Source organism: Ictalurus furcatus, chromosome 14, assembly GCF_023375685.1.
Source record: "Ictalurus furcatus strain D&B chromosome 14, Billie_1.0, whole genome shotgun sequence".
Taxonomy (NCBI): domain Eukaryota; kingdom Metazoa; phylum Chordata; class Actinopteri; order Siluriformes; family Ictaluridae; genus Ictalurus; species Ictalurus furcatus.
In genome coordinates, this window is record NC_071268.1 from 4,546,100 (window position 1) to 4,560,589 (window position 14,490).

The 14,490-nt window shown below is 40.0% G+C and overlaps 1 protein-coding gene across 1 annotated transcript; it reads left to right on the plus strand.

Annotated features, from left to right (window-relative positions):
- Window positions 1–451: 451 nt before the first annotated feature.
- On the plus strand, window positions 452–11,798 carry LOC128618401 (poly(ADP-ribose) glycohydrolase). Its single transcript, XM_053641976.1, has 16 exons — window positions 452–535; window positions 3,445–3,705; window positions 3,888–3,974; window positions 4,081–4,170; window positions 4,252–4,323; window positions 5,471–5,557; window positions 5,679–5,839; window positions 6,971–7,050; window positions 7,261–7,333; window positions 7,413–7,488; window positions 7,670–7,817; window positions 10,133–10,211; window positions 10,492–10,600; window positions 10,687–10,792; window positions 10,887–11,015; window positions 11,184–11,798. The coding sequence occupies exons 2-16, from the start codon at window positions 3,445–3,447 to the stop codon at window positions 11,315–11,317; spliced, it is 1,692 nt and encodes a 563-aa protein (XP_053497951.1). The 5' UTR covers window positions 452–535; the 3' UTR covers window positions 11,318–11,798.
- Window positions 11,799–14,490: the final 2,692 nt, after the last annotated feature.

The following is a 14,490-nucleotide window of genomic DNA, read 5'->3' on the forward strand; positions in this document are numbered from 1 at the left end:
TGAAAAGTGCTCTATTTGTTAATAGGTTACTTTCTTTAATAACATATAAATGTTTCTCAGCCACAAGTGCATCAAGTGCAGCCTCAATACTGCTACGCAGGTTATAGTAGAAACTGAAACTGGGCAACGCTTAAGTGCTTGTACAATTGCAAAGTGACCAACAAGCATATGTTTGTCAGATAAAGTGTCCAGTAAGAGAATAGTGTTTAAACCCTGCATCTGTTAAACTTATAGCAGAGCAACACTAATGGACAGGGTAGAGAGATCTGATAAACTTTATGGCAACAGATGAACTACAGTGTAAGAATATTACACAGTGTGAAATTATAAACACAGCCAGCCAGTGTTATTTGAGGGCCACACCCACTGATAAGGAAGTTTCAACATAACTATAAAGGCATTCTTGAACAGAAAAGTTGGATCATTGTACTCTCATGGCCAAAGCCACCTGATTTGCAGTTTAGGAAACTTTCTGAAAAGCATTTCTTCTGCCAGCCACAGATACCTGCTTGGGTTTGAAAAATCACTTCAGGAGGTAAACTCACAATAAGCTTCATATTAAATACATACAATACAACAAGAGCTTTTTGCAATTATGATAAGACTGATTGATCTAATGATTGTGAATTACAGAACTGAGATTTTGTATATTATATGTACATTTAAAATAAATTGTTAAAAAAAACTTGTGCAAAATGCAAAAAAAAAAAAAAAACTAAACAAAACGTTTATGTAAAAAGTTTCTATTTTAGGAAAAGAAAAAAAAGATGTCGCGTAGAGTGATTAGTAATAAAGTGCGCATGTAGTGTTTAGCAAACAGCCAAAGCTTTTTTTTTAACCGTAAACCCCTGTATACAGGCGCACCACCTGATTCTATCTACCGCGTTGACAATGCAATGTTGTTCTTCCGGCAATGTTTTTCACGGCAGCATTTCCTTGGTATGTTGCACTGATACACCGAGCTGCCGTTGGTAGAGACGCGCTGTTTGATGATGCAAAACTTAGCAGATTTGTTTACGTTTGTTCCAACAAGCACAGGCTGAACTGAAATGATTTACCGTATTTGTATTTGGACGCTTTTTGTCACGTGACCAAGCTAGGATAAGAGTCTTTTGTTTTGCGTTGGGAATTCCTTCATGTTCCTCCGACATTTTTTAAAAATTGTATTTTAAAATTAAATATTGCTTAGTTTTCACGCTGTACAAAAGAATAGAAAAGGTAAATGGTAAAAGGTCAAACGATAGTCTTCAGTAGCGTGAGGTCCAATAGGAGATAAACAAACAAAACAAAAAAAGAGTCTTGTATTTCCTGTCGAAGTTTAGAAGATTAACATGAAGAAATTTATCATGGGATTTGTAGCTTTTTGTACCAATCACGGTCAAGCAAGATGTCATTCTAAGGTAATCCCTGTGTGTGTGTGTGTGTGTGTGTGTGTGTGTGTGTGTGTGTGTGTGTGAGAGAGAGAGAGAGTAAAACCTGTAAATCTAGTCTACACTTTCACATTTCTGTTTCTTATTAATTCTTAACAGAATTAATGTTTGCAGTGATCCTAACACACCAGTTAGAAGTTATCTGAAGTCGGAACAAAACCAGTTAAAACCGTTTCAACGTAATCGAAAGCTCAACGTTGACTCATCGGTACTGCATGACACACACACACACACACACAGACACACAGTAAGGTTTAGTACATTTAATTTATTTGCCAAAGCATTGAAAAGAGTCAATCACACGTAAATCTATCTATCTATCTATTCATCTACAGCCTCAATTCTGAAAAAGTTGGGATAGTATGGACATTGCTCATAAAAACAAAAAGGGGTGGTTTGTAAATGTACTTTGACAAGGTATTTCATGTTTTACCTAATCAACTGCATAGTTATTGTTTTGGGGTTTTTTTAAGATAAATGTTTATTTTGAACAACATGTTCCAAAAAAATGTGGGACAGGGGCAATTTAGGACTAATAGCAATGTGACAAGTTGAAATAAGAAGGTGATGTGAAACAGTTGAGGCAGTCATCTAATCATAGTATATAAGGAACCTGTTGGACTTTTGATCGGAAGGCCGTGAGTTCAAATTCAAGGCCCATAACCCTCAATTGCTCAGTTGTATTAAAATGAGATGGATGTAAGACGCTCTGGATAAGGTCATCTGCCAAAATGCCGTCAGTGTAAATATGTAGCATAGATATCACACACACACACACACACACACACACGCACTTAAAGGCAGATAGGCAGCTATATTTTTGATTAAAATGTTTTCAAAAGTGTTTCAGGTTAGGTGTTTCATGCTGTGTTTCCTCCAATTAACAAACATGGTAAACGGAAAACTTCTAAAAGTTAATTCATTCAAACGAACAACAAGAAAACTCTCTGTTGTGTGTTCTTTTATCTCTTGTCCTCCCAACATTTACGTCATTACAAGTTAGCAGCACTATGAGTAGTAAGAGGTATTTTTGCCTTAGTTTTATATTCAACAGTATATTTCACTTCAGTAATGGTAGAACATTATGCAAAGCTACGGTCCATGTGTCGTGAACTATGACATTACTAATTAGAGGCCTAAATAAGTATTATATTGTCTGAAGTTTGAAATTACAGGAACTTCTAAGTAGCGCAACAGAAAAGTGTTCGCTTTATCATCAGCAGATCAAGAGTTTGAACACTGACGATGCAACAGTTATCCATGGGTGTATGCGGAAGAGGGTAGATAACGCTTTCCTCTGAGTGTCTTATACTGCCCTGTGATGCAACATGCGCCGCAGTTTGAAAAGATGATTAGATTAAGAGGATTAGCTGGATGGTAGCTGTTGTATGATAGAGTGAGCTAGCTGGTGGGTGGGAACATGCCTGTGACCAAGTTGGTTAGAAAAATGTAGGGAAGAATATGAAATTGCATGGTCTTATATTTTAGGCTTTTGGGCTATTCTATTGCCGTATTTATTTCTTATGATATTGAAATTGTTTACAAGAAATGACACAAACACATACATGCTCACACACAGACGCAGGTCACCTGGTGTATCATGGTGCAAGAAAAGTCAACTAACTATTGCCTAATAGTAAATACTGTCTTTTAAATGACACCAAAACTCACTGCTGTAAGACTTTTATGGGATGCCATGTCTTAAAATCTTAATACCATTTGAAGTTGAAGAAAAAAAAATGTGTGTGTGTGTTTTGAACTTGATGCATGTACATGGTGTGAATGCCATTACAACCTGAAAATGTTTTGTACTTATTCACCACAAATTCATTCATTCATCTTCAGGTTCTCTGTGGTTTTGGAGCATACCCCTGGAACACTTGAAGCATTTGCGCCATAAATTCCATATATTTGTACTTTCATTTGATATTCTTATCAAGATTAATAGTTAGAGTTATTTTCTAAATATTTACTTCTTCAGAAATAAATCCACTCTTACTCTCTTTCCCATCAGATGGCTAATAACAACAGTTCTCAAGTGAAGGAATGCCTCACACACTCTGACATGGCCGTGGAAAGCAAACCAGGATCGAGCCAAGACACAACAGATGGCTCAAAACGAAAGCACAGCGAGTCCTCCGACCCGAGACAAAAACCAGGCGCTGAGGCACAGGCCGGAGATACACAGTGTGAGGGAAAGCTGAAGAAAGAACCCGAGTGCCACATGCAGCTGGACAAACTGTCTGCAGACAGGAATCACACAGTGCTTATAGATGTAAGAGCCTTAACATTAATATCAAATCATAAAAAGCCACAGACCAAGCTGTATTTGTTAAGCATTAGAATAGTAACTTGTGGTTTTTCATATTTATACAGGACAGTTGTAGCTTAACGACTTCATAAAGCGACAGGGACAAAAATATAACAATGTTCATGCAAGTAATTTTGTCTCAACAGATAAACAAATTTAATGCTGGCAGAGTAGTTCCATATAAGGGAAAGCATGGTTGGGACCACCTCCATGTAAAATTACCCCAATGTTATGTAAGTGTATTGTTTCAAACACTTTTAGTACTAAATATGTAAAGGGAGTTCCCATCACTGAAAATAAATTTATGATGTGTTTTTTTTTTTTTTTTTTTTAATATAGCCACAGAATACCATGGGGTCTCGCTGGGCAGTCACAGAGAAAGCTCTGAAAAACCTTACAGATAAGGGTGTTTCAGTAGGAGATGTTGAGGTATTGTAATGTATGTACAACATGAATATACAAAAGATTTATAGTGCAGTGTTAACAACTAAGTGTGTTCTGTTATTTCAGAGGGCCATTAAAACTTACAATCACTCCCACAGGAGGGACTGGTATTTCGATGCCCTTTCCTCATATGTTACGGTCAGTTACTTAATAAGCTACTGGTTGTAGCCCAATGGTTGCTGTGGACAATTTGACAGGCCTCTCAATGGACAAAGATGAGCAGAGGGCCACAGCTGACCAGATATGATTTCAGTGTTGGATTGTCCCATTTGAGTTCCTAGTGATCTACAAATCAAAACTAACCAGCCAACAGTGGTCCTGTTTTCAGAAACGGACACTGATGAAGGCTAGAGATTAGCACAATGCATGGTTAAAGATAACCTTTAGTTTCTAAGGCTGGTTTATACTCGATGTTAATGGTGTGTATCCTGTGTTCATTTGGCACATTGATTGATCATTCATTCATCCTTTAGTAGCCACTTTATCGTCGTCAAGGTCACCGTTGACCTGGAGTTTATCCCAGGAACACGAAGTGGGCATACACCCTGGATGGAACGGCAGTTCATCGCAGGGTATCCATCATGCACACACTTTAGCCAGTTGACCTACTTTGGACGTGGGAGGAAACCGGCAAACCTGGAGGAAACCCACATGGACATAATGAAATCTTGCAAAACTCAGGATTGGACCATGGAGCTGTGAGGTGGCAACACTACCTGCTGCATCGCCAGTGCGCACAACGGTTGTGCACAGCCAAAAAAAAAATTAATGCAACGTGCGCATGTAGTGGAATAGCAATATAAATGTTGAAGGCAGGATGGTGAAGCAATGCACTGAAGACCACTGTGGCATCAGTATAATGAAAGAAATAGACTCCATTGTCACAACAAGATTGGTTTAATTGTACCATCTATTGTACCATCTACATCCAGGGTGTATTGCCATACTCGAGATACGTGTTATAATAACCTCTTCAACTCTTTACTGTGTAGCTGTGCAGTGGAAGTGATCAAAGAAGGTATGCCAGTGCTGGCTAAAATTCTTTAGAGTCCAAAGGTACAAAAAGTATGCAGACAAGTTTGTGAACAATGGGACAATTCTAGGTGCCATATTCACACCAAGTATAAGCCTGTGGTCCTGCATTGGTCCCTGGCTGTTGATAAATGGAATAGAGAGGGACTGACTAATTGTGAAAAGCACCAGTTGGGCTACACTATACCTACAAAGCAACCAACTGATGTATTATAAAGAACAGTGATTCGTTATTTATGAATTCATTCACCAGGAAGTGCCAAAGATGGAGAACAATTTTCCCAATCTGATCTCAAAAATGGCCAAACTTGCACTGAATTTGCCTGAGCTCATCCAACATGTAAGTACCTCTTTCGAATTCTATTCACTAATGTAAAGATTGCTCATTTTCCTGGCAAATACATTTTTGTCATTTCATTATTTTCGGCTGTTAGCTATTTGTATGTTGTGCATGTGCGCAGCCCATCCCTTTGCTGAGGCAGAACTGCAACCATGCCATAACGATGTCCCAGGAGCAGATCTCCTGCCTGCTGGCCAATGCGTTCTTCTGCACCTTTCCCCACAGAAATGCAACTCATCCCAACAGTGAATATGGCAATTTCCCCACCATCAACTTCAGCAGGTGTCACAGTTCACTCTACTTCACTTCCTTATATAGTATGTGTTTCTTTGTGTAGAAGCACTTTATTTGCAAAGGTGCTTCTCAATAAAGTTCTCTCTCTCTCTCTCTCTCTCTCTCTCTCTCTCTCTCTCTCTCTCTCCCTCTCTCTCCCCTCTCTCTCTCTCTTTCAGGACTTTTTTACAAACTATACATTTGCTGCTGAAGTGCACTGCAGCTTTTCATTTTATTGGTGTCCCCCCTCTCATTTTGGTCAATTGCCAGTTCCCACCCACTTGCTAGCTATTACATGACTAACCAGGGAGGGTGAAGACTAGTATGTACTTCCTCTGATACATGTAAAGCCAACCAAATCTTTTCAAACTGCAGCGCTATCTGCCCTCTTCCACATACATGAGCTCACAGATGCCCATGATTGGCTAGTATCACTGTAATTGAGAGGATAGAGAGTGATGTGCCATCCCTTTCACATTGACTTGAGGAGAACAAGAACTTGCTGGACCTGGGAGGCAGTAATGCCACCCAATGGGCCACCATGCTGCCTTTTATGGAACAAACTGACATAACTAACTAACTTGTTTAAACCAAGAGGTCTTCCCTAACTCAATAAATAGAATAAAAATAAATAAAAGTCTCCCTCTTTTACTACTAATAGTTAGAAACCATGTTTAATTAGATTATTCCTAAGTTTCCCCAGACTCCTAGCTTGTACAACTACTTTGATAAATATCTACTCATATTTCCCTATTTCGACTGCCCTCGTTTGGGGTCGCCACAGCAGATCACCCATCCGTATATTTTGAATTTGGCACAAACCTAAGTTTTACGCCAAATGCAGCCCACCTCATTTCCGGGCTTGGGACCAGCACTGAGAGTGCACTGGCTCGTGCACACGTCCAGTGGCTGGGGTAGGTTCCCTCGCCGGGAATCAAATCCAGACCACGGCAATGAGTCAAATAGCCTCTAGTCAGTGTATACAAGTTCTTATTGGCTGCATAGTGACACAGTGGGCAGTGTTGCTGCCTCACAAATCCATGGTCCCCGGTTTGATCTTGAGTGTCATACGTCTCCTGAGTGTTATACGTTCACTTCTGTAAACCTAAATCATGCATTCTGCTTTTGTTCTTTGCACAGCCTGTTCACTGAAAGGTCTCCACGGAAGTTTCAGAAGCTGAGAGCCCTTTTTCACTACTTCAACACTGTAACCAAAGAAGGTAATGAAGGCACATCAGCATATTGTTATTAATATAGTAAGTTGCTTTAACTGTCTGAAGTCATGAGCAGATGAGAAGCTCGTTGAAGATTTAAGACTCGCACTCACTGTCATTCACTGGACCTCCTCACTTCATTCTGACACGTCTTTCATGTCACATGAAATTGTAATAGCTTACCGTGCATTTATGTTGTTCTGTGTTGTGGAATAGACTCCAAACCAGACGGACTGGTCACTTTTGAAAGAATTAGCATTAAACCATCTGAGTGCCCTGAATGGAATAAGTAAGTTACCTTCAGTCTGTTTGTGAAGTAAATGATATCATACATACGTGAGTTCTGACTAATTCAGTTCGACTTCTAGGCAGAAGGAAAATTTGACCAACCTCCAGGTGTACTCTAAAGGCTGCATCGAGAAGGAAGGTAAAGGCATGCTGCAGGTTAGTCTTTCAAACTCAACTCCCAAGTTGGATTTTCCTGGTTACTGGCTATTTTAGGGATAATTATATTACAATGAAGAAGTACAGTAAGTGGACTGAGATGCGTTCACTTGAATTTAACCAGTTACCATAGTAACCAGCGAAACATCACCACAATCCTTTTCTCCCTCACTCTGGAAAGGTGGATTTTGCTGCCAAGATGGTAGGTGGAGGAGTGCTCGGACAAGGACTGGTGCAGGAAGAGATTCGCTTCATTCAGTGCCCTGAATTGATTGTGGCCAGGCTCTTCACAGAAAAACTGGCCGACAACGAATGTCTGAAGATCACAGGTAGGGGCCAAGTCTAGTAAGCTAGTGGACGTTTTCTGAGATGGTTTGGACATCTTAAAGCGCTTTCACATGGTGGTTTAATCAGAAACCGAGTACGGTTTGCATGAAAAATTGTTAATGTGAAAGCTGTCGTGCGGACCAGGAAGTGCACCACGGTGACCCGAAGCCGAGACTACCTGTAGAAGGTGGTCTGAGTTCGATTGCACTGGAACTGACCCACGATTCCTGTGAATGTGAATGCAACTTGTACTCGGGTCCGCACTTGTTCAGGAAGTAAAGTAACCTGTGCGTGTGTTTTAGCAGATGACGTTGTTAGTTCCCACAACACACGTGTACCACGAGTGTCCGGGGAACATTGGGAACGATAAAAAATACTGATAATGAACACCAAAAGGTGACTTTGGTGGTATCTTTTGAAATGGAAAGAAATAACACACACACAATGTAAAAGATGACAATAACAACAAAACAAAAACTTGAAATTTACATATGTAAAATAAAATAAGATGCGAGTGATTTTTGGATTTGTAATTTGGATTTTTGGAAGTTAGCCTAAGTAGGCTTACATCAGATATATTTTGGCACACGTACTTTCTGGAAAAATGGCATTAACCACAGAAATAATTATGCTCATCTGCATAACATTTTATTATGAATTCTAATTGGATTTATTACATACATCACTTGGCAAGCAAGCATGCCTTAAAGGAATATTTAGACGAACAAAAGAAATTCTCTTTAACCAAAAAGCAAATAACATGTTTCAATTAAAAACAGTAAGCTGAGCCTAAATTATGGATGTCACGATACCAAAAATCTAGTAATCGGTACAGATAACACCAAAGTTATACGATACTGGATACCAAAGTCGATACCACGGTGTGGTATAAAAATAAAATTAAAAACTCTCCTGGAGGACATCCTCCTACTGGCTGATACTGGCAAAAAGAGAGAGAGAGAGATTTTAGTTATCAAACACTGCCTGACAATGACTAATAAAACAGAGGAGGCTACAATTGCTAAGGTGTACTCCTACGCACACACACCTTATACTTTGAATGCAAGCATTAGTTTAAATTCACTGATATGGTGGCAGGACAAAAAGATTTATTAAAAGCATGAACATTTGAATAATTATTAGTGACATTAGGCTACATTCAGCTGACAGGACATGGGCTGAATGGCGATGCATGGTGGCCCATTAGGAGGTCGTTTATAACATTGCAATGTGTTAGCGTCGTTAACAAATAACTGGCTATCGCTAACATTACATGGAGCATAACATTAGCTGGTTTCACGGCACAATGCCAGCTGTCTCAAACAAACATAATATAGCTTTGCCAAATTCTAGGTGTTTCCTCGCTTTGTTTGAAATGAACGATAGCATCGGTTACGCACCAGCTTCAGAGCATCAATTATGCATCAATTATGTTTTCGAATGCGGAGTGTTTCCATATTTAACTCCTAACACATTTCCTCTCTACGAGTCGGGTCAGAGCTAAACTTTTCACCATCTTCTGTAGTTTTTCCCGTGTGCTTGTAGGCGTTCTTCTTCTTCTTTACCACTTGTGGGCCGACTAAAACACTAACATGTATTTGCTGCCTCCTTCAGTTCCGGAGGAATTGCGACCCTGGTACCTTTATTACTGAAGGTACCCACGCTACTGCAGAAAAACAAGTACCGTCACGTTTTAACAATGTTGGTACCAACTTGGTACTGAAGTATCAGCTCTCGTGACATCCCTAGCCTGAATCAAGTGAAAAATGTATAACTCGAGGAGTATGAGGAATTCAAAGATGGAGGTAGTCTTAATGTTTGCAGCAACAGAAGGGTTTCGAGTAACACACTTCACACAGCAGTGTGCTGAACGTGTAAAAATAAAAGTAAAAAATATAGAAAATGCATCGGAGGACGCACTAGTTTATTTGTTGGTAGTGAAAGATGTGTACAAGGATAACCCAACACGAGAGTTTTCCAAAAACTGCGACTCTCGAACCCAAATCCGAGCCCTCACATGCTGGCAGAATAAATTAATTACTGGCACTTCGAAAGTTTAAGGCAACACAGCATGTTAAGGACATTGTCATGATGGACAATATGTACACTGTGCATTTATTTCCCTTTATATGTATATATATATATGTGTGTGTGTGTGTGTGAGAGAGAGAGAGAGAGAGATAATTAGACAAAAAAGTTGACACAAAAAATTCCACAACTTTTAAATTTGTTAACAGTGAAAAACTATATAATAGAAATGCACTAAAACTTAAAAGACTTTAAAAAAAAAAAAAAAAAATGACAACTGCTTCTTCAGGCGTGCAGATGTACAGCAATACCCGTGGCTACAGCGATACCTTTGAGTGGCACAGCCCCCATACAGACCAAACCAAAAGGTAAACACCTAAACAAGAAAATGCAAATGAGCTCACCTCGAGTAAACTGGAGATTTGTGAAGTGAACATTCAAGGAAGTTTCACATGATTAACGTTACAGATGAATATATGTAAATACATTTATTTTGATACTGTAATAATAAAAATGATTATTAGTAGCTGATATATTATCCAGCTCAGCTGTCCTTTATGCCTTGGTTACTGTCTACTAAAAGTTTTAGCTGTTTTAGTAATGAAGCATTGAGTAAGAGTAGGTTTTAACCCAGTGGCTTTGTTACAGGGATGAATGGAAACGGCGTTTCTGTCAGATTGTTGCAATTGACGCTTTGAGATTTGACGACCCAAGACAGCAGTTCACTGAGAAAAACATCAAACGAGAGCTACTCAAGGTCAGAAGTCTCTCTGAAATATGAACAACTTTTGTACTTTATATTGAGCGGGCTGAATTTTATTCTCCGTCCTTGGTTTTTAAAAGGCATATGTCGGCTTCAAGAGGGATAACACTCCTACTGAATACACTTCTGCTATTGCTACTGGCAACTGGGGATGCGGAGCTTTTAAAGGTGATCCAATGCTCAAAGGTAATCAGCAGCGCCTGCTCCACATGTCCTGCTATGCTGTATATAATGGATGTTAGAATATTTCAAAACCTAATCTTTCATTGTTCTGTAAAAGCTCTTATTCAGATGATGGCTGCAGCTGTGGCTCAGCGAGACTTGGCCTACTTCACTTTTGCCAATGAGCAGCAGGCAGAGCACCTGCAGAGAATGCACAAGTTACTGAAGAGTCACAACATGACTGTGGGTGAGTAACACATGAGGAGCACATGAGTAACATGAGTAGCACTATAGTCAAACAGGACTATAGGACATTTATCCCACATTAACATACTGTTATAACATAGTGTTAATTGTGTTCAGTATTTTATTACAGTAATCCCAGCTCTTAATAAAAGTCTCCGACCTTCCACAGGCAAGTTATACAATCTGCTGCAGGAGTACTGTAAGCACTACAGTCGTCATCATCATCATCATCCTCCTCATCAAGTGAAGAATGTGTTTGACTACATCAGGGAGGAGCTGGCTATTCGCTCTAGTCAGCTGTGAAAACCTGCTGTTCTTTTGAAGCAATACATTAAATCAATGCTATATTTCTCTTCATGAAGAAACTGTAAATTGTGTTCAATTTTGGTTCCAGGGTTTATATTTAATTGCAGCAGAACACTTACAGTAAATGAAAATAGTGTCTTTGGTGTGATGCACTTTAGAAAACTTTCAATGGGCTTTTCATTACCGAAATAATAGAAATGCAGGCTAGATATTTCTTTTAATAAGTACTAATAAGCATCAGTGTTTATATTTTTTTGGAAATTGAAATGAAAATCCTTTTTAATTGCAATGTTGTGTACATACAGTCTAAGAAAAGAACGAAATAAAAATCTCAATGAAACCAAGATGCTTTTATTGAACAAGGTATGTCAAGAGTCCAAAATAATATCCAATATTAAGAAAATAAATCAAATTCACTTTCACTTATTTTTATTGTTTGACAATAAAAAGGATATTTCATTTTTCTCCCTAAATGTTATGTTTTACCACAGAGGACATAAGAAAATGCTTAAGAAGGATATAAATAACAGAAAGAGATGGATTGAGAAGGATAAATATAACAGAAGAGGCATATACTCTGCTTTCCCTGAGAGCAGAGGTGAAAGTGGTTTAAGAGAGTGAATGAAGTTCTGAGTTTATAACAATGGATGTCATCACAGACAAGGACCTGAACCAACCATCAATTTTATCAATCTAATTTTACTTATATTTACATTTATAAATATAGCGGATGCTTTTATCCAAAGCGACTTACAAATGAGAAAATACATGCAAAACAATATATCAAGAATATATAGATAGATATATATATAGAGAACAATACAAGTAGTGCTACCATACAAGATCTATTAATTGAGTTCCAGAAGAAGCAAAGTGTGCAGAGTAGAAGTGTAAGTGCCAGAGTAAGGTTATTTAAAAAATAAAAAAAAATTTAGGGGTTGGATAGGTGTTCATGGAAGAGGTGGGTCTTTGGCTGTTTCTTGAAGATGGTGAGAGATTCTGCAGTCCGGATTGAGGTTGGAAGTTCATTCCACCTCTGAGGAACAGTTAGTGTGAAGGTTCTGGAAAGGGACCTTGAGCCACACTGAGTAGGTACTATTAAGCGTCGGTCGTTGATTGATCACAGATTGCGTGAGGGAACGTAAGTGTTCAGGAGAGAATTGAGGTAGAAGAGTGCTGTTCCAGACAAGGTCTTGTAGGTGAGCATCAAGGCCTTGATGCGGCTGGCTACAGGAAGCCAGTGGGAGATGGAGAGGGGTGGGACATGGGTTCTCTTGGGCTGGTTGAAGACGAGGTGTGCTGCTGCATTCTGAATCATCTGAAGGGGTTTCATGGAGCTGGCTGGGAGGTAGTGATTTGCAGTAGTCCAGTTTTGAGATAACAGCCTGGAATAGTATCTGTGTAGCCTGTTCGGTGAGGTAGGGTCAGATTTTCTTGATGTTGTACACGATGAACCTACAGGACCGTGCAATTGTTGAGATTTGGTCTGTAAAGGTCAAGTTGTCATTGAGAATCACCCCAAGTTTTCTGCCTGTCCTGGTTGGCTTGAGTGTGGTTGGGCCGAGCTGTACAGTGAGGTTGTGGTTGATTGAGGGACAGGCTGGGATGACGAGAAGCTCAGATTTTGCCAGGTTGAGCTTAAGGTGGTGTTCCCTCATCCAGTCCGAGATGTCAGACAGGCAAACAGAGATTCTTGTAGAGACGGATGGATCGTCAGGCTGGAAGGACAAATAGAGCTGGGTGTCGTCAGCATAGCAGTGGTATGAGAAGCCATGAGACTCAATCACCTGCCCCAGAGATGTAGTGTAGATAGAAAAGAGCAGTGGACCCAGAACTGATCCCTGTGGAACGCCAGTTTTGAGTTGCTAAGTTTCAGAAATACCTCCCCTCCACAATACCTTGAAGGATCTGTCTGAGAGATAGGATTCCACCCAGCGCAGAACCGTTCCGGTGATGCCCAGGCTGGAGAGAGTTGACAGGAGGATCTGATGGTTCACAGTGTCGAAAGCAGCAGAGAGGTCGAGTAGGATGAGGACAGATGATCTAGAGGTTGCTCTTGCTAGTTGTAAGGCTTCAGTGATGGAAAGCAAAGCAGTTTTCGTGGAGTGATTGCTCTTGAAGTCAGACTGCTTGGTGTCCAGGAGGTTGTTCTGTGTGAGAAAATTGGAGAGTTGATTAAAAATGGCTCTTTCAAGGGTTTTGGAAAGAAAAGGGAGGAGGGAAACAGGTCTGTAGTTGTCAACCACAGCAGGGTTAAGTGATGTTTTTTTAAGCAGTGGGGTAACCTGGGCCTGCTTAAATGAGGTAGGGTATGTGCCAGTAGAGAGGGATGTGTTAAAGATGTGTGTGGGCGCAGGTAATAGTGTGGGAGAGATGGACTGAAGAAGGTGAGAAGGAATAGCTCAAGGAATAGAGGACAGGTTGTGGGACGGCTAGAGAGGAGGAGTTTAGAGACATCCGTCTCTGAGAGGGGAGAGAAGGAAGTCAGTTGGGAGTTACATGGAGGAGGAGCCGGTCTATGCATGTCTGGGGTTGAGAACTGGTTCCTGATTGATGTAACCTTGTTGGAAAAGAAAGTGGCGAAGTAGTCTGCAGTGAGAGAGGTAGGGGAAGGGGGAGGAGAGGGACAGACAAGAGAAGAAAATGTTTTGAAGAAAGTGCGGGTGTTGAGAGAACTGCCAATCTTCTCTTGGTAGTATGTGGCTTTGGCAACGGAGATGCTATTGGAAAAAGAGGAGAGAAGTGTTTCGTAATTAGCTGGGTCAGTCAGATTGTTAGATTTACACCATTTCCTTTCGGATGATCTTAGTTTGGCCTGGTTGTTATGCAGAGCTTCTGAGAGCTATGGGCTAGGGGGTGATTTACGAGCGGGTCTGGAGGTTAGGAGGTAGATGCTGTCAAGAGATGTTAGAGTGGAACATAGCATGTCAGTTGCGGTGTTTAAGTCCAGTGAGGAGAGGTGGCTATCAGAGGGAAGTAAGGTTGTGACAATAGAGGAGAAATGTGAGGGACACAGAAGGTAGGTTGGTAGGTAGGTTAATACTACTACTACTACTACCAATAATAATACTAATAATGACCTCAATCGAAATAATTAAATATGTAATGAAAGGTGTTGTCTATATATCTGACCTCATTTTTCTATAAAGATATAGACTTATATGCTGCAG